Source organism: Rana temporaria, chromosome 1, assembly GCF_905171775.1.
Source record: "Rana temporaria chromosome 1, aRanTem1.1, whole genome shotgun sequence".
Taxonomy (NCBI): Eukaryota; Metazoa; Chordata; class Amphibia; order Anura; family Ranidae; genus Rana; species Rana temporaria.
This window is the reverse complement of record NC_053489.1, coordinates 347,331,353-347,352,677: the sequence shown is the minus strand read 5'-3', so window position 1 is coordinate 347,352,677 and position 21,325 is coordinate 347,331,353. Positions and strand designations below refer to the sequence as shown.

At 48.9% G+C, this 21,325-nt stretch overlaps 1 protein-coding gene across 1 annotated transcript in view; it reads left to right on the top strand.

The window, feature by feature from the left end:
• SPINK2 (serine peptidase inhibitor Kazal type 2) overlaps nt 1-21,325 on the top strand; it is a 59,859-nt gene that overhangs the window by 5,124 nt on the left and 33,410 nt on the right. Inside the window, exon 2 of the mRNA XM_040362226.1 lies at nt 14,958-14,995. Coding sequence (XP_040218160.1) covers nt 14,958-14,995 — 38 coding nt within the window. The remainder of the gene's footprint in view (nt 1-14,957; nt 14,996-21,325) is intronic.

Here is a 21,325-nt window from a genome sequence, read left to right as displayed (position 1 = left end):
CAGCAGTGTGAACATCCAGGGATTGGAGAGCAAGCTGGCTGGATGTGCAGTGCACTGTGCAGCTCCAATTAAAGACTTCACATGTCAGATCCAAATTGTGATGTCGGGTATGGGCGGGACTGCTACTCAGACCCACCCCCTCTGTCAAACAACCAGTGTAATGAAAGAGCCGGCTCACGTGCACTCCTTATCACATCCCATAACACTTCCTCAGTCCTCCCTTACACAGAGCACAGCGACCTCTCCCCTCTAGCAAGTTGTATCTAAGCCCTGCCCTCCCCCTACGTTCTTTCTGGCATAGGCATCAGGTGAATGTGAGGTGAGAGGAGGCTCCCTCAGAGGAGGAACTACAGGTCCCAGCATGTCAGCTGCTTTCTGACAAGGTTTGTGTGTCTGCAGCCCTGATGTTAGTGATGGCACAATAACAATGTACAGTGCTGAGGAGATCACTTCCTGTGTACTACATGCTGTGCTGGTGGGGGAATGATGTGTCAGGCTGGTTTCCCCCTCAGCTCTCTGTATGCATTAGTGGGAACTCTCATTGCAGATATTCTATCTCTCTGAAGATCTGTCCAGTGTGTGGGCTCCAGGGCCCCCTACAGGAGATCTGAGGGGATCAGGCACCTAGGGATATGTCTGTAAAGAGAACCTTTCATTGTCCAGATCAAAGTAAAACGGTAAGTACTACAGCTGAGCGCCTCCATTGTTGACACCATCCCTGCACTTTGCTGCCGTCTGTCTGTTTGTAAGGCACTTGGTGAATGCTTTGCTCTGTGCCAAGGCCCCGCCCACCATCCCTGGTGTGGGGAGACATTAAAGCTGACATTTAACTGAATTGGGTACACACTATTAATTTTTTCTTATTCAACCAGCAGGCTGGATGTTCACACTGCTGCAGGTCCTATTCAGCCAGAAGTTGACATGCATTGCTGGCTGGGACAAAGATATAAAGAGTCAGGATCAGTTAAATGTTCCCCTCCCCAGGTTTTTTTCAGCCTTGTGTAGCCCTGCACTCACAGATCACCACTTTCACATACTGTCCGGGTTCACACAGGTGCGATGCGGGAACCCTGCGAATCCACTGCGGGTTCCCACATCACACCCAACTCGCATGGCAGTTCACACTGCCATATATGAGCTGCTGGGGAGTGTCAATACAATGTTAATGACACCCCCATTTCAGATCGCATATCGCACTGCGAACTGTCAGTTCGGACATGAATCGGATCTCATAGGTGTGAACACTCATGCAATCCTGATTCTGGTGCGGACCAAAAAAAAAAGTCCTGCGTGAGTTTAGTCCGAATGTGATTGCAATTTCAGCCATGTTATCTGTAGGAGGCACAGGCCACAGGAGGACATTACTGGGGGTGAAGCCAGAGGAGGATAGTACACAGATTTGTGGGGGATGGTCTGTACCAATGGAGGGGGGTGTCTGTACTAATGGGGGGGGGGTTTGTGGGGGGGTCTGTCTTAATGGAGGGGGTGGCTTGTCCTGGGGGGTCTGTACTAATGGAGGGGGCTCGGGTGGGGTCTGTACTGAGGGAGGTGGAGGGGGGGGACACCAACCCTAATGAATGAATGACTTGTATAGCGCTACTCATGCGAACTGAATCGCCTCTGGGCGCTTTTTCCAGCCAGTGTCTGCTTGGCTGGTGCGGTCATTTTACCCCGTAGGATCGTGACACGCTTGGGACACACAGTCATATACACAGATATACATATATATACTGCCCACTATGTTTCTTCCCTCGCCTTCATATCGGATCTTGGGTGGGAGTTCCCACACTTATTTCCCCAGGACTTGACCCCTGGTAAAGATACTTTAATGGTTTCTTCTCAGCTTTTTATACAGTACAAGGCATTAAAGCGACAATGAGATCTCCACCCCCCTAATCACACACTAAGGCTAATTACTAAAAAATCCTTAATTAACAGCATAACAAACAAAACACCTTCACACACTGAGTTCCCTAGGTAGACGTTTCGTCTCCGCATACAGCTTGACACCTATTCACACCTCTGAGCATCAATAGGCTGTAGACAGTGTTATCACACATAAACAGTATTTAGCATGCATAATTAGAGTTCTGGGAGCAGACCTGGGTTAACACCTTTACACAAGGATAATGGGATGTCTTCCAGGCCCTGACTCAATTAGCATGTCACTAGTCAGGGCTAATCATAGAATGAGTCACTATTGACTGGTTGGGCCAACATCTTGCAGTATCTCAAAATCCTGCAATACGAACTATCAGTGATGTCCTATCTCATGTAATACATGAATTATGATTCACTTACCACCCCATGCCCAAAAGGCACAGGGTGGACTCAGACCCAAGAGTTATCAGTGACGCTGACACAGGAGTATCCCCCATCCTCACAAAGTCTTTGGGTGTCCCGGGTCATTCGTTACAGTGGTTGGTGGGTGCTGGAACGCCCTGCTGTGTGAACTATTATATCAAGAATTGTAATTACATGCTATTGTTGAAAAGTGGTCGAAAAATTGGGCCTTTGTTGCTGGCGCTGGTGCCACAACTCTGTAAGCCCTCACAGTTACTCTTGGTGGTCACAGGAATGAGCCCTGCTGTGAAATAATAGATCAAGAATTGTAATTACATGCCCCTGTTGAACAGGGGCAGAAAAATTGGGCCTTTGTTGGTGGTGGTGGTGGTGCTGGTGTCAAAACTCTGTAAGCCCTCACAGTTACTCTTGGTGGGCACAGGAATGGACCCTGCTGTGAAATATTAGATCAAGAATTGTAATTACATGCCCCTGTTGAACAGGGGCGGAAAAATTGGGCCTTAGGCACTGGTGCTGGTGCCACAACACTGCAACCCCTCACAGATACTCTAGTTGGAGCGCAGGAATGAGCCTGCTGCAAAGTATTGCATCAAAAATTTTAATTACACACCCCTGTTAAACAGGGGCAGAAAAATTGGGCCTTAGCCACTGGTGGCGGTGCCCAGAACCAAAAATGTTCTTACAAGCTATCAGCATGATCATTGAGGAGGAAAAGGATAGTCACTCAGCAAGCATAACAGGATAGTCACTCAGCATCAGCATAGGCAGTCTTGAAGGGATCTGACATTTCAAAATAAATTACTCAGTTACATCAGCATCTTGTGCTTGGTAGCTGGTGGTGAGCAAAGCCTGATTCGTTTTTATGAAGGTCAGTCGATCGACCGAGTCGGTGGAGAGGCGCACCCTGTGATCGGTTACAAAGCCTCCAGTAGCACTGAATGTGTGTTCTGAAAGAACGCTGGATGCATGACAAGCCAGTAGCTCAATTGCGTACTGTGCAAGCTCTGGCCAGTGATCCATCCTCAAGACCCAGTAAGCCAGAGGATTTTCGTGGGAAAGGTGTCTAAGTCTGATCTTGCCTCTAGGTATTCCCACACCATGTAAAACAGACGCTGGTGATGGTTACTGGAACCGGTCATACCTTGGGGCTGCGGACTAAAAAATTGTCTGAACGCATCGGTCAGACGGCCACCTTCTCCACTGCTCCTTCTGTGACTGACCGAAGCCTCAGCAACACAATGTCCAGGACCTGGATTTTGTAACCCCCCCAGTCTCTGGGAACACGTTGCACAGACCTTTCTGCAATGCCTCCCGAAGACGTTTCATCTTCTGCTCCCTCTGCGCCAGCAAGATAAGGTCCGCAACCTTATTCTTTTAACGTGGATCAAGGAGAGTTGCCAGCCAGTAATGATCCCTCTCCTTGATAGCACGAATACGAGGATCCTTCCGCAGGCTTTGCAGGATCAGGGAGGCCATGCAACGTAGGCATTCGGTGCGGAGTCCTCTGGGTCACTGAGGACGACAGGATCCGCAGCCACCTCATCCCAGCCAGGTAAAAGTCCATGGGTTCCTTGGGACTGTAATTGATCCCTTGAAGACTGCTGCTGATGCTGAGTGCTAGGCTTCACCTCCATGCTGACACAATCCTCCTCCTCCTCCAGTCTGGATAAAGGGGGCCTTGAGAGGTAAGGAAGTCCTCCTCTTCCTCCCTCTGTTCTGCCTCAAGGGCCCTGTCCATTATTCCATGCAGCGTGTGCTCCAACATGTGAATGAGAGGGACAGTCTCACTGATGCATGCACTGTCACTGCTCACCATCCTCGTGGCCTCCTCAAATGGTGACAGGACAGTGCATGCATCCCTGTCCCCCAAGCACACCAGCTCAAGCACCACATGGCATCTCTTTGCCTGCGTACCTGCGTAGCCCCTTGAACGCCTACGGAGCACCGCTGGTTTCGAGGACACATCAGCACAGGAAGAGGCCACAGAGGAAGAAGAGGAGGGGGTGGAGGAGAGAGGTGTGTCACAACCAGTAGTAGCATTTTGGAGGCGTGGTGGCGGAACAACCTCCAACACTACTGTACCTTGTCCTGCGTCCTTCCCAGCTGCCAGCAGAGTCACCCAATGCGCCGTGAAAGATAGGTAACGTCCCTGTCCATGCCTGCTGGACCATGAGTCAGTGGTAATATGCACCTTACCACTGACCGCCCTGTCCAGTGAGGCATGGACATTGCCTTCCACATGGCGGTAGAGAGCCGGAATCACCTTCCATGAGAAAAAGTGGCGTTTGGGAACTTGCCACTGAGGTACCGCACATTCCACAAACTCACGGAAGGGGGCAGAATCTACCAACTGAAAAAGGCAGCAGTTGAAGTGCTAGCAATTTAACCGATGGGCATGTGGATGGCTGGGAGAGAACTTCTTTTGGCGCTGCAGCAGCTGGGGCAGAGAAATTTGCCTGGTACAATCTGCCATCGGTGTACCGATAGTAGATTGCCCACATGTACTAGGCTGTGACACACCTAATTCTACACCTTCAGTCCTATCGGTGCAGGCTTCAGAGAGGACTGAGGGTATAGTGGGGTTGGAGTTCCCAGCTAATGAGGGGCAAGGGGAGGTCCGCTTTGTTCTTTGGTGTGGGTCTTTGAGGTACGCTTGCCAACAAACTGCATGGCAGGTCGACATATGTCTGGTCAAGCATGTGGTGCTCAAACGGGTGATGTTTTGGCCACGCGAGATACGCTTGAGACATATGTTGCAAATAGCAGTGGTGCGATCTGATGCACTCGTCTCAAAAAAGGCCCACACCAAAGAACCTTTGGAATAACACTGAGACACAGCAGCGCCCTGCATATGCGTAGCTCTGCGTTGTGATGCAGTTGGTGTGCTGCCCTTAAGCTGGCCCCTGGAGGGCATCCTGCCTTGTTGGAGATGTGCCTGTGCCTCCTCCTCCTCCTCCCTCCTATCAGGCACCCACGTAGAGTCAGTGACCTTATCATTCCCTCCTTCCTCATCACTGTAGAAAACCTGGCAGTATTCTGCAGCTGGGGGAACATGACTGCCAGATTGCTGTCTTTTTTGGGCACCCCCTCTCTCTGGGCTCACGTTACTACCTTCCTCTATTTGTGTACCATAATCGGAGCCTTCAAAACGCTGCGCATCCTCATGCAGCATGTACCCAACACTGTGGTCAAACAGTTCGGGGGACTCCTCAGGAGGACATGGTGGGGCTAGGGAAGGAGTGACTGATGCCATTGAGCAGAGGGAAGAGGACGCCTTGGCAGCTGCTTTGCCAGACAAAGTACCCTGAGCCTGGGTGAGAGAGGATGAGGAGGATGAGGATGGCTTGGTCATCCATTCTACCAAGTTTTCGGCATGTTGCGGCTTAACACGGCCAGCTGCCGAAAACAAGGAAGAGGGTGTCCAACGGCCACGTGCTGATGAGGATGCACCGTGTCCACGACCAGCACTGTTGCCTGAAGACACAGATCCTGCTTGCCCTTGTGACTCTCTGCCTCTCCTTGTTGTCCTTCCAGACATACTAATGGCCTGCAGAGGACAAAGGCAGTACACACACCTCGTAGCTTTAGGTGCAAACTGCAGAGGACACGGGCAGTACACACCAAGTAGCTTTAGGTGCAAACTAAAGAGGACACGTGCAGTACACACAAAGTAGATTTAGGTGCAAACTACAGAGGACACAGGCAGTACACACCAAGTAGCTTTAGGTGCAAACTACAGAGGACACGTGCAGTACACACCAAGTAGCTTTAGGTGCAAATTACAGAGGACACGTGCAGTACACACCAAGTAGGTTTAGGTGCAAACTACAGAGGACACGTGCAGTACACACCAAGTAGCTTTAGGTGCAAACTGCAGAGGACAAAGGCAGTACACACACTACGTAGCTTTAGGTGCAAACTGCAGAGGACACGGGCAGTACACACACTACGTAGCTTTAGGTGCAAACTGCAGAGGACACGGGCAGTACACACACTACATAGCTTTAGGTGCAAACTGCAGAGGACACGGGCAGTACACACCAAGTAGCTTTAGGTGCAAACTACAGAGGACACGTGCAGTACACACCAAGTAGCTTTAGGTGCAAACTGCAGAGGACACTGCAGTACACACCAAGTAGCTTTAGGTGCAAACTACAAAGGACATGTGCAGTACACACCAAGTAGCTTTAGGTGCAAACTACAGAGCACACGGGCAGTACACACCAAGTAGCTTTAGGTGCAAACTACAGAGGACAAAGGCAGTACACACACCACGTAGCTATATGGTGCACACTGCAGAGGACACAGGCAATACACCACGTGAGAATACTGCAGCTAGCACAATCACCTGCCTGCCAGTAAATTAGGAATAGCTGATCTACCTAAACTATACAGTGTATAAATATATGTACAACACCTGGGATGCATACAGTATATATCCTCTGCACACTGTAACTTTAAGGTCCCGTACACACGAGGGGATCTCCACTGGAAACGGTCCGCCGGACCAATTCCAGCGGAGATTCCTCCTCTGGATTTGGATCCGATGGCTTGTACTCACCATCGGATCAAAATCCGCGCGGAATTCATCCGCGGTGACGTGTCGCGCCGTCGCCGCGATAATGACGCGGCGACGTGCGCGACGCTGGAAGGTAAGTACTTCCATGCATGCGTCGAATCATTACGACGCATGCGAGGGAGGGGAGCGGACAAATTGATCCGGTGAGTCTGTACAGACCATCGGATCAATCAGCTGGACCCGATTCAAGCGGATAGATTTCTTAGCATGCTAAGAAATTTATATCCGCTTGAAATCGATCGGCCCGAGAAATCTCCGAGGATAAATATCCGCTAGGCCGTACAGACGACCGGATTTGTCCGCTGGAACTGATCCGCGGATCAATCCCAGCGGATAGATCCGGTCGTGTGTACGGGGCCTAACTGACTAGCCTGCCTGCTCTATCTACCTAGTAAAAATTACACTATCTCTCTCTCTCTCTCTGTCTGTCTGTCTTTAACAACCGCTGCAACACACTACACAAGGCTGACCTGCAGGCGGCCTTTTATAGTGTGGGGTGTGTACTGAACCCCCTGAGCCATAATTGGCCAAAGCCACTCTGGCTTTGGCCAATTATGGGTCTCCGTTCTTTGCGCGCTGTGATTGGCCAAGCATGCGGGTCATAGTGCATGCTTGGCCAATCATCAGCCAGCAATGCACTGCGATGCCGCAGTGAATTATGGGCCGTGACGCACCACTCGAATTTGGCGTGTACGGCCCGTAACGTTCGTATTTCGACGAACGGTCGAACATACGATGTTCGACTCGAACATGGGTTCGACTCGAACACGAAGCTCATCCCTAGTTGCAAGCACTGAATTTATTCTCTCTGGAGTAGAGACGCATGAGAGGGGATATGATTTAAATTTACAAATACCACACTGGTGACCCCACAATAGACATAAAACTTTTCCGCGGAAGGGTGTTTAATAAGACATGTGGCCACGCATTAAAATTGGAAGAAAACGGAAAATTGTATCATACTTACCAGTAATTTTCCTTTCCTGGTGCCTATCCATGGCAGCATACCTGTGACAAGCTCCGCCTTGGCTCCTCCCTCAGGAATAGTGAATATTATAAAAGAGTCGGTGAACACCGCCCCCACATTCTCCGTAATATAGAAAACAGAGGGTGGGAGCGTATGCTGCCATGGATAGGCACCAGGAAAGGAAAATTACTGGTAAGTATGATACAATTTTCCGTTTTCCTGGTGCCTCCATGGCAGCATACCTGTGACAAATAACTAGCTGAAATGGGTGGGATGCTGCTTAGAAGTTTTATTACAAGGATATCTTTAACAAAGGTTAACAAATAGAGGAGGCGACGGCTGACTTGATCGCCTGTCTGCCAAACTCTACCGAAGAAAGAGCTCCTGGGTCCACCCGGTAATGTTTCATAAACGTGTGTTGGGACGACCAGGTCCCTGCCCTACAGATAGTCTCGATCGACACGTTTGCCCTTGCTGCCCAAGAGGCAGAGACTGCCCTTGTGGAGTGCGCCTTAACCGCCAACGGAGGATCCAGACCTCTTGCCCTGTACGCTTTATGAATTAGTTTCACAATCCATGAGGAGATTGTTCTCGCTGACGCCTCCTCACCTTTTCTTTTCCCCCAGGGGATAATGAGCAACTTGGAAGAGTTTCTGAAAGGCGCTGTGGCCTGGAGATAATGCTTCAGTGTGGAGGCAATGTCTAGCTCGTGAAAAGAGCCTGAGTCCTGCTCTAGGAATGTTGGGAGTGCCCAGGGTTCCGACATGGATAAGGATGATGCAACTTTGGGGATAAACCCACGAACTGTCCTGAGTTCCACCCTGTCGGGGTAGAACACGATGTGATTGTCGTCTGCTCCTAGAGCTTGGAGCTCTGAAACCCGTCTGCCCGATGTTATGGCTATCAAAAAGGTAAGCTTCAAGGTCAGATTCCGAAGGGGCAAAAGGCGGATTGACTAGGGACTCTAGGATGATAGCGAGGTCCCAGGTGGGAAAAGACTGCCTAGTTGGCGGCCGGATCCTTCTGACGGCCTTGAAGAATTGGACTATTAGTGGTTCCTCGGCCCACCTCTTCCTGGTTGCCGATGAAATTGCTGCTACTTGTACCTTTAATGTACTTAGGGCAAGACCCTTGTTTAGGCCTGCCTGCAAAAAATTAAGGATTTGGGAAGATGATGGAAGCTCCGGATCACAGCTTTTGTCAGACATGAAGGACCTGAACTTGTTCCATACTTTCCCGTATATACTGTTTGTGGAAGGCTTTCTAGCCCTTAGGAGGGTAGCAATAACCTCGCTGGAGCAACCTAGAGATTCAAACTTTTGCCTTTCAGTCGCCAGATGTGAAGGTTCAGCCTGCCTGGATCTGGATGAGTGTGACACCCCTGAGACAGGAGGAAGGGTATCAGAGGGATCTTGACTGGGGGTTGCATAATCAGGAACATTGCCGTCGGAAACCAGGGACGTCTCGGCCAGTATGGTAGAACTGCTATTACTATTGTGGATTCGATCATTGCCCTCGCCAGGAGTTTTGGTATCAGAGGCCGTGGCGGGAATGCATAGGCCAGATCGCATGTCCAAGGGGCTGTGAGAGCGTCCACTGCCTCCGCTTGGGGATGCGGTAGCCTTGAGAGGAACCTCGGAAGCTTGGAATTGCTGGCAGTTGCGAATAGGTCCAGCTCGGGGAGCCCCCAGTGGTCTTTTATCCAATTGAAGATGTTGGGGTGAAGAGACCACTCGTTGGCGTCTACGAACTTGCGAGATAGGAGGTCGGCTTGCACGTTGAGGCGTCCTGGCAGGTAAACTGCCCTTAAATCCCCGAGATTTCTTTCTGCCCACAGGATTATGGGTTCCACTTCCCTCAGCAGGGGTCTGCTGTGTGTCCCTCCTTGACGATGTATGTAAGATACGGCGGCCATGTTGTCCATCCGTAAGAGCACTGGTTTCCCTGAGATCTCGAACTCTAGGGCTAGAAATGCCCGGTAGACTGCCCGGATTTCCAGGATATTGGATACCAGGCCTATCGCCTGAAAAGACCATCTGCCTTGCACTGAAATTTGATTGCAGTGTGCGCCCCAGCCTGCTAAGCTGGCGTCGGTGGTAACTATGGTCCAGTTGACATGCCCTAACGCACGTGGCTTCGTCAGAGTTTGTTTCTTCATCCACCAATGGAGGCCTCTGAGCATCAGGGTCGTCAGGCATATGTGTTGAGCTAGAAACCGTTTGTTCCACTGCCTCAAGAACTCCAGTTGAAAATATCTCAAATGCCAATGGGCCCAAGGGACCATCGGGATGCAAGATGACATCCTGCCTATCAGGCTCAGGCAGTTCGAGGCAGTCAGATATGGTCTGGAACTCACATTCTTCATCTGTCGGATGATAGACTTCACCTTCTGGGGTGGAAGGGACACTGTACCCTTCTTTGTGTTGAAAAGTGCTCCCAGATAGATCATTTCCTGGGTTGGAGAAAGATGACTCTTCTCCTGGTTTACCTTCCATCCGAATCTTGTCAGTGCTGTCAAGAGAATTTCTCTGTGTTCCAGTAGCTGGGCTGGATCTTTCACTAGGAGAAGAAGATCGTCTAAATAGTGGTATACTCGGAGCCCCTGTTCTCTTAAAGGGGCTATGAAGGCGATCAGGGTCTTCGTGAAGACTCTTGGAGATGTACAGAGGCCGAAGGGGAGACTGCGAAATTGAAGATGCACTTGGCCTACTGCGAACCTCAGATACTTCTGGAAGGATGGGAGTATAGGTAAATGCAGGTAGGCATCCTGCAGGTCTATGGACAGCATCCAGTCCCCCGGTTGGACTACCCGAATGATCGTTTGTAATGACTCCATCTTGAATCTTTCTAGGGAGATGTAGCGATTTAGCCTTTTCAAGTCTATGACTGGTCTCCAACCACCCGTTTTTTTGGGGACCAGAAACAGAGTCGAATAAAAACCTGAAAACCTTTCTGATGGAGGTACAGGAACCACCGCCTGCTGATCCTGCAAGGAGAGAAGATATTGTTGCAGCGCTTCTGCTTTTTGAGGAGACTTTGACATCTCTGTCGGAGAGAAGAAATCTTTGGAGGGTTTGTCTAAAAACGTCCAGAAATGACCGTATTTGATCGTGGAAACTACCCACGGATCCTTGCACTCTTGCTCCCAGATCTTTGAGAAGAGTTGAAGTCTGGCTCCCACAGGGACTGCTTGGGACGGCTTGGCGTCAAAAAGACTTAGTGGGATCCTGTGGAGTAGAGGCTGTTGCCTGTCTGCGGTTTTTCAGGAAGGTGGACTGGGTGCTTCTCCAGTTTTGTCTGAAGCCTTTTCCCTGCCTGGGTTGACGATAGTCCTTGTTCCTAGAGTACTGGAATCTAGGCGCAAAAGACCTGGAGCGCCTGGGCCGTCTGTCTTGGGGTAACAGGCCCGATTTCCCACCAGTGACGCGAGAGATGGCTTTATCTAATTTCTCCCCGAAGAGGGCTTTCCCATCAAATGGTATCTTGCACCAATTCTGTTTCGACGCAACATCTGCCGACCAAGGCTTCAGCCACAGGGCCCGCTTGGCTAATACTGTGTGGAGCATGGATCTTGCGGAGCATCGAATTGAGTCGATGGCAGCCTCTCCAATAAAGTCTGCAGAAAGTTTAAAGCGGTAGTTCACCCTCACCCACATGATTTTACCATCGAGACAGGCATTGTAGCGCGAGCTACAGTATGCCTGTCCCGATTTTTTTAACCCCGGACTCACCTTGTAATCGGACATCGTAGATTTCGGCTCCCGCGGGGAATGGGCGTGCCTATGGAGAGGGAGGATGATTGACGGCCGGCCCTGGCACGTCACTCTCCCCGAAGACAGCCGGAGTAGGTCTCGGCTCTTCACGGTGCATGCGCACAGGCTATGCGCAGGCGCCGTGAAGAGCCAAGCCTATTTCGTCTATTTCCGGAGAAGCGTGACGCGCCAGAGCCGGCCGTCAATCATCCTCCGTCTCCATAGGCACGCCCATTCCCCGGTATCTTCGATGAACGATTACAAGGTGAGTACGGGGGTAAAAAAATCGGGACAGGCATACTGTAGCTCGCGCTACAATGCCTGATTTTATGGTAGTAGAATTTTTTTTTTTTTTTTCCGTTCATAGGGTGAACCCCCGCTTTAAGTTCATCTAAGGCCTTAATAATGTCCTCCTTCGGCACCTCCTGCTGGATGGCCGCTTCTATGTTATCCGTCCACACACGTAGCGCGTTGGATACTGACGTCAGGGCTATTGCAGGTTTACAGGCATTGCCCGCCATCTGGTAAGCTTTCCTTAAATCTAGGTCCATTCGCCTATCGAGAGGATCTTTGAATGAAGTCGAGTCCTCCATCGGTAGTGTAACGTTCTTTGCTAATCTTACCACTGCTGCATCAACTGTTGGAGGGCCTTCAAGCATTGCGGAGTCGGCCTCTGAGAGGGGGTATAGTTTCCCCAGGCGGATGAGGGAAAATCTTTTCTCCGTTCTCTTCCACTCTTCCTCGATCAGGCCTTTAATTTCATCCATGAGAGGAAAAACGGAAATCTGACGCTTGAGATGAGGAAAAAAGGCTTTAGACTTTTTGAACTCTGTCTCGGGTTCAAACCAGCCGATTGCCTGCTTTACGGCTTGTACATAGGGTTGGACCTTGGCAAAGGCAAAGCCGGATGCTTCCATGTCGTCAGAGGAGTCACCTGAGCCGTTATTCTCTTCTTGAGGTTTAGAGGAGGAAGCAGGCGCTGGGCGCGGCATTCCACTTGTGGAGGGCCCTGGGAGGGCCTCCTCAGCCGGATGATCCTGAGGAGGAGATGCCGGCTGCTGTGGCGGCATTGTGGCTACCAATTCCGCAAAAGAATCTTTTATTGCCTTTTTAAGGAGGTCCGCCACCTGTCTGCTTTCTGACTCTCTGTCCGATGCGTAGTCCTTCAGGCAGACTCGGCAAAGTCGCTTATGTGGAAGTGGGGTGGCCCCACAGGCCTGGCATTTTGGCGACCTCTGTCTCGGGGAGCGTGAGTGATGGCGCTTTTTGGCTGAAGCCTTCTTGCCATTCCCGTGGTCGTCACGTCTGGGGGACCTGCCTCTACTGAAGCTAGAATCGGAGTCTTCGTGTCGCCTGGAGGTCTTTTTAGACGTCTTCTGGCGTACAGGGCTGTAATACATAAAGTTACAGCCTCAGTGCACTCTTTTTTTTTTGGACCTACCTGAATGTTGGTCCTTACCTTAGGTGTGGAGTAGGCTCTTGTATGGTCAGCGAATGGCTCATTTTTGGCAGCTTAACGGAGGCAGCAGCTAATGAAAAAATCAAGGAGAAGGCAAAAAAAAAAGGTTAACATCTTAGTCCTAACCCTACTCAGGGGTAACATTGGTCCCCTGTTTTATATGCAAAATTACGCCCTGGGGTGTTTTTTTTTTTTTTTTATCTTATATTTATTATACTTTTTTTTTTTTGGGTACCCCCGACCTCCAAAGAAAAACAATTATTTTTCCCCCACCTTTTTTTTTTTTTTTTTTTTAAAAACCTTTTTTTTTTTTTTATATACCTGGAACAACAGGTATCTGGAAATGGAGTCCTTGGGCAGCTGGACCTCTCCCGACAGCCTCAGAGCCCTTCTGAGGCCGTCAGGGAGTTTAAGTAGGATCCACCTGGCAAGAAAACGCCCCTTCCCTGAGCTCAGGGAGCTACTGGCCAAAAAACTTTATTTTTCCCTTATCCAAAATGGCCGCCGCGGCCTCCGTGTCAATTGCGCATGCGCAGAACGCGGCCGAGGACGCCGCGAGTGCAGAAAAGCCTGCAGGGATGGCGCGCGCGCTCCCTAGGGGGGAGAAGACCAGGGAAAGGTGCACACAGTGTGTGGAAGGGATCAGGCAAGCGCCAGCAGAGAGGGGAGCCCCAAGAAGGGAGAGGGGGGGCGGATGAGAGACGTGCCTCAAGGGAGAAAGAGAGAGAGAGAGTGGACAAATGGGAAAGAGGGAAAAAAAAAAAAAAAAGGAAGAAAACAAAGATGCAGGAATAGCTGCTGCCTCTTAGCCATAGAGAGCTAATGCCTGATAGAATACGTACAGATAGCGCTCAGAGTTTTAAAGGGCTAAAACTGCTAGTCCCAAAAGAACCTACAGAAGGGACTCCCAACCTTATAAGCGCGGTTAGCTGCCCAAGAGAAGGGACCGCATCCGGGAGAGGCTTGAACCCGGATGGACGCTGCCGAATGCAGAAGGTAAGGACAATTGTTCCAGTAAATTCACTGCCATGAGGTTTGAGGAAAAAAAGGAGAATGTGGGGGCGGTGTTCACCGACTCTTTTATAATATTCACTATTCCTGAGGGAGGAGCCAAGGCGGAGCTTGTCACAGGTATGCTGCCATGGAGGCACCAGGAAATTAGGTTTAACCTTTAACTACATAGAGGGTTCTTTACTGTAATGCCCCGTACACACGATCGGATTTTCCGATGCACTTTTTCCATCGGATTTTACGATCGTGTGTAGCCCCATCTGAGTTTTTTCATCGGAAATTCAGATGAATTCCGATGGATTTGGCCGGGCAAAAGCCCGATCGTGTGTACACAGCATAAGAGCGACAAGAATGTGGAATTCCCTTTCCCAGGCAGTGATTTCTGCGGGGAACATCGATAGTTTCAAAAAACTATTAGATAAGCACCTGAATGACCACAACATACAGGGATATACAATGTAATACTGACCTATAATCACATACATAATTTGGACTTGATGGTCTTTTTTCAACCTCATCTACTATGTAACTATAATGAGGGTTGTCATTGCTGACCTCTTTCTGAAAATTCTACTTGCTTGACTGTTCAATGAGTGGAGTCGCTGACCCAGACTGAGCATCCAGCCAACAAAGTCAGAACTTCTGATATGCATACTTGTTTTAGCCAACTAGTATTTTAAGAAAAAGAGGCCAGCAATGGCATACCCCATTTATTTCTCAGCACAGGTTTCACTGTATGTAGATGATTTACTTGATTTACTTTTAAGTAGATCACATTCACATGTACAGTATATTAAAAAAAAATAAGATTTTATAGCTGGAATTAGTATTAGGAGAATTGTTGTATTTCTATTATCTTTAATTATTTTGTTTTTTCTTTTTTAGTGCTCTTTTCAGTTCCTGAAACTGAAGCTGTAGAAGCGGTAAGAAGTTATTTGTTTATTACACATTTAGGAAAAGACCTTTAAAGGTCCTATGTATTTCATATAATTTTACTTAATTTAGCCATTAAAAGACCAAGCCTATTTCTGGCACTTGTTGTTTACAAGATAAAATCAGTGGACCAGATTCACAAAGCAGTTACGCCGGCGTATCTAGAGATGCGCGGCGTAATTGTAAATATGCGCCGTGCGTATCTATGCGCCGTATCCTCAAAACGAGATACGCCTGAAAACCAGCTTTTTCCGACCGACGTAAAACGATTACACCGGCGCATCTTGGGGCGCAAAATACGCTAGACGCACCATTGTTTTGCTAGTCAAATATGCAAATGAGGGAGATACGGCGATCCACAAAAGTACGTTTGTGCAGCGCAGGCTACGCCCTGTGCGCATCAGCTGTTTGTCCAGCGGAAAAAAAAGCAGACTTAACTTTGCACCAGACGTGTGCAGGTCAGCTAAAGCAACACCGTTAGGGACGAGCTGAACACACACACTTGCAGGACAACAATCTGTATGCCAACATGCCAAGGACATCCATGCTCATAGCTATACTGGTGACTTTAGAGGCACGCAGAAGGAGGAGGGAACGGAGGAGGAAAAGGAGGGCACAGGAGAGGATATTCCGCACCCGAATAGATGTCTTTGGCATGCCTGCTTCTGAGGTGTTTTGCATCTTCAGATTCAGCCCTGAAGCCATCGTGGAATTAACCACAACCCTGCAGGATGACATCACCAGCCCAACACACCGCTCACATGCAGTGAAGCCACTGGTCAAGGTAATGGCAACACTGCATTTCCTTGCCACTGGCTCTTTTCAGCGCACAAGTGGAGTGGTGGCTGGGATGTCCCAATCCTCCATTAGCAGATGTGTGCACCAGGTTGTCCCCACAATCCTCAGACGCATGGCCAACCAAATCATCAAACCCACCCAGGAGGACCTGCGGATGAGGACAATGCGTGAATTCTACAGAATTGCACAATTTCCAGGCACCGTGGGGGCCATTGATTGCACACATGTGGCACTACAGCCCCCCCGTGAGACAGAGCACATGTACCGCAATCGGAAGCACTGGAATTTCATCAACGTACAGGTGATAGTCGATGCCCAATACCTCATATGGCACGTCCGTGCCAAACACCCAGGGTCCAGCCACGACAGCTACATATACCGTCAAAGCAACATCCCAAGAGAATTTGAACAGAACGTGTATGGGGACAGCTGGCTGGTTGGTGAGTGACATGGGTGTCAGGCATGACTGTCCCCCCCATGATGTAGACATCACGAGGGGCACATGCACGACTAACATCCTCCTGTCTTTTCCCTTCCAGGTGACTCTGCATATGCACTTGGACCCCATCTTATGACTCCATTCCGGAACCCCCAAACCCCAGGAGAGGAAAGATACAATGAAGCACACATACGTACCCGTGCAGTGGTGGAACGCACCTTTGGCCTCCTGAAGTCCCGTTTCCGATGCCTGGATAAGTCTGGGGGTACCCTGTTGTATTCCCCAAACTTCGTGTGCCAGATCATCGGTGCATGTTGCATGCTGCACAACTTCGCAGTGAAAAGGGGCCTGGAGATTGACATACGCGATGACCTGACCCCCGAACCAGACATTCCCCCCCCCTGCCCGAGGGTCCCCCGTCTTCTTAGGGAGCAACAGTCAGGAGACGCCTCGCAGAAGGCATCTTTGCACATTAAACCCACACATTAATCATGGCACAAGTAGAATGCATGCATGCACACCACTGTGGTCCCTAGCACGCACACCCTACATCCTCATCGAATTGGATTAGACCAAAGTACACCGCATGGTACTAGGGGGCAGCAACGCCCCGCCAAGGCTCCAATTATGTCACTGTACATTCATACACCATTCACACAGACCTGGGATCACTTCTCCCTGGTCCTGGGGAACCCTTCTCCACCACAAATGAGGGTGACACCCCTTTTCTGGCAGGAATGTCACCTCCACATTCATACATCATTCACAAACATAAAACAAATCATATTCACAGTAAAAACAAAAAAAATTAAGAAAACACTGAAATCAAAAGTACATCACAAATTAACGTCGGCGTGACCCACGCCTGGGCCGGCCCCTGCCCCGGCCCCTCAGGGGAGACTCATGGGGGGGGAATCAGGGGAAGGAGGAGCCTCCCCTGGTCTCTGCCCACCTGCTGGCCTGCCCTCCAAGGCCACGGCTATTCTGTTGAGGACAACATTCAGGGCTGCCGTATTGGCCTGGACAGCCTGGGTCAGGGCATTCACCTCCTGACCCACGCCTGCTGTGGCAGTCTGCAGGTCGTTAAAGCAGTTTATGAATGCCAAGGAGTTCGTGCTCATGTCATTCACTGAGTCCTTTATGGAGGCCAGGCTCTCCTCCATCTGGGCCAAAGTCCGGGTGATCTGACCCAGATGGTGGGTCTGACGGGCCTGGTCCCTCCTAAGATTGGCCGGCAGAAAGTCTGACACCCCCTGGTCTTCCAGGTGGCCTTCCTGCCTGCAGATGAGGCTTGTGGCATGGGAGAAGGGAAGCCCCCTGGGGGGGAGCCCTGTTGGGGGAGGAGTGGGAGGGGCTACCCCTGATGGAGGCCTGACTGCTGCCAGCCACAGAGGGAGCCTCATCCAAAAGGCAAAGTATTTCACTGGCAGTGGTTACCTCCTCCTCCTCAACCTCCTCCTCCTCAACCTCCTCCCCCTCATCCTCCTCATGAGGTGAGTTGTGGCCACTCCCCTCCCCTGAGGACTCCTGCCTTTCCTGGGGGTCTTCAGCAGCCTGATGTCCGGGGGATGGTGCAGACTGGCCAGATGGCCCAGCACCCTCCTGGCCATCTGTGGATGACACAAAACATACACAGGTTGGAGGATCCACACACTTGTCACATATTCCCTCCCCCCCACACATGCTACACACCAGATAGAAAAAAAAAAACTTACCTGTCCTCACGGCCTCATCGGAGTCAAAGCCAGGCAGGCCCACCACTTGCTGGCTGTTGAAGCACCGGGCCACTGCACGCTCCTCATCAGTCAACCTGATGGTGCAAGGTGGTCCCCCTCCAGTGCCCCTGGAATGTGCTGTAAGCTTGGCCAGCTTATCACGGACCACACTCCTCAGATCATTAATCTTTTTTGCCATAACACTGACGGTCCTCGTCCCCCCCCCCCAAGGTATTGATATCATCAACTATCTCCTGGAGGATCTCCTTCTTCCTGGCCGGGGTGATGTTCCGGCTCTCAGGGCAATGCAAAAAACGCCCATGTCGGGTGATGGCCCTGGCAAGGATCTGCTTCTCCCGGACAGAGAAGTTTAGCTTTCTCCTCTTTGGTGCCATATCACCACCAAACACTCAGCACCAAACAGACACGAAAATCAGACAGAACAAACAGACACAAAAAGAGACAGCAAAAACCAGACACCAAAATCAAACAGCACAAACAGACAGCTAATACAGACACAAAAAACACTCAGAAAAAACAGACAGCTAATACAATCTCCTACTTCAATAAATCTTTACTATAACACTCCTACACAAACCAACACACAGCCACAGACAACAGAACAAAAGCACCTTGCTTCAGGAAGGGAAACACATGGATGTACTTTTGCACTGGAAGGGCGTTTGTCTGGGTCGATTTCTGCACAGGACGTATCTCAATAAGTACGCCGGGCCTAGTTCCTATCTCACTGATTGCGCCGGGCCGAGTTCTGAGCATGCGCAGTGAGGTGCAGAATCATGCGCGCATGCGCAGTCTGGCCGACCCTTCATTTGCATGGGGTCACGGCTCATTTCAATGGAGCACGCCCACTTCCTTCCCACTTTCAAATACCCCGCCTTACGCCTCGGAATTTACGTTACGCTGGCGCAAATTTGGGTGCAAATACTCTGTGGATACGGTACTTGCGTCACGAAATTGAGCCGGCGTAACGTAACAGAGATGCGCTACGCCGGTCTAAATTACTTAGAACCCCCAAACATTATATTATCTTTTTTAAGCAAAGACCCTAGAGAATAACATGGCAGTCATTTTCTTTGTCATATGTTTTATGTCATACGGTATTTGCGCAGTATTCTTTAAAAAAAATAAATACACTTTTTTGCATTAAAAAAACAGTAAAGTTAACCCAATTTTTTGGGGGAAAATTGTGAAAGATGATATAATGCTGAATAAATAGATACCTAACATGTTACGTTTTAAAATTGCATGCACTCGTGGAATGGCGACAAACTTTAGTACTTAAAAATCTCCATAGGTGTTGCCCAGCCAAATTTGATAAAATTTGGCACATTTTGTTGGAATCAGACTCAACTAATGCCACACAGTGATGTCCAGTTCCCCCTGCTGGACAGTTTTGTCAGGCAGATATATGGGCAGTGAGGTTCAGCTATTGTTGCCCCTCTGAGTCTGTTTTGCAAAACGTATCTTTTCCCATGGTGGAACATCTGAACATGGTTGTTTAAACTTAATTTAACTATTATCCTCCACTCTATCCTACCAACTGTGGTCGCGGGCAGTTCTGGTTGTAGCTGTGTTTAGTTATATGACTTTACTGGTACTTTTTATGTTTTAGCCGGGGGTATGCCCAGAGCATCTATATTGTAACTTTTCTTTGTCTTTCCAAAATTAATAAAAAGTATTTAAAAAAAAAAGTTTTCATAGGCAACGTTTAATAGGTGGACATTTGATGGTTACACAACCTGGTCACAATCTTCTCATATGGACTATAGACTTATGAATAAATGGTTGTGGAACAAATCATCTGAGTTTCCATTATTTCTTAAAAGGAAATTTGCTTTGATATACAAATGCTTTGGATTACAAGCAGGTTTGCGGAACAAATGATACTTGCAATCCAAGGTTTTACTGTAAATTTAATGATGACATCCTCACTGTATAGCACATAGTCTGTACAGAGCTGTGGGTGGGACAAAGCAGGTTCACCATCTTCACGCTGCCTGTAGAAAACTACAAGGGGCGGATAGAAGACCAGTCATCCTGCACATATAGAAAGCAGATTCAAGAAAGGATACACATGCCTCTTGTATTTAGAAAATACATATGTAGCCTGTAGTTCAACTTAAATGAAGGGCTGTAAATTACCCAACAAATTTATAAAAAATAGAGAATTCTTATCAGCCAAGTAATGGTATCTTAGGTGTTTATGAAGTTGGTTTGTGCACTTGGTCTAATACACGTCCAGCTGCTGACTGAGTTTAATACTCTCTTTTGTTTGATGACAAAAGATTGCCCTGTCCAGACTAACAGGTCTTTTTTGCATTGTTTTATATGTCATACATCTAGCTCTACAAATGTTCAGGAAAAGTATATCAATTACAATATAAAAAGGTCTTTTAGTAAAATTATCCTGTATCCTTTGGTTTTACTCATTATAGGACTCTGATTTCTTTTGTACATACAGAGTACACCTCATTCCCACACTGTGCTTACCTATTATCTGAACTATGTAGCCATTATATTGCAGCTACCTGAGAGTGCAAGCTGCTTTCACATCTAATTAGTTACAAGTGTACAGTACATCCACTTTGTAGTCCCAGTAGGGTTACCATTCTTCTGCTAAGAGCATAACAATGTAGCTTTATAACAAAAAACAAGACTTTAGGAGCACCTACAAAAATTTGCCTTTACAGAAAAAAAAATAAAAATAAAAATCAAGTTGAAGCAAAAGCATCTAAGAGACTATTTACAACAGAGGTAGTATACAAATTACACTTGTTACAGATATCATTTGTTCGCTTTGCACTCCCAAACACTTATTTTTCTTTCATTCATTGAAAGACACAGCTCTCCTTTAGATTATCGCCTACTGGGTATAGTGCCACCTGCAGCAAAAGGATGCTGGGTACTGCTGAAAATACAAAAGACATCTCAGGGACGTCCATTCTGGTAGGCAATTTTCCCCCATGCTGTGGAAAAAGCACAATCCTAATATCGAGGAGCTGGGACCTCCTGGAAATTCTTTTCCCTTTGTTTTTCCTTCAAGCAAGTTTCTGCCTGGGTGACAGACTGGTTGACCTCAAGCTGTCCTGTCACAGTGTTCCCCTCAACGAACAGCACCTCAGCTGCAGTGGATGGCGTCCTACTCCTTCTCCCAAAGGACCCTCATGATCCTGAGTAGCAATATGGTAAGTGGAGGATCTCCCTCCACTTTCTCCCTTCTTTTCTTACCCAAGGTCTGGTGTGTAGTGCTCTTCCCTTCTAAAGGTTAGCAGTGAGGGGGCTATGTACCATTTTATCTGTAGCTACTGCACACAGAGACATTCGAGTGTGGGAAATGCCTTTTTAGC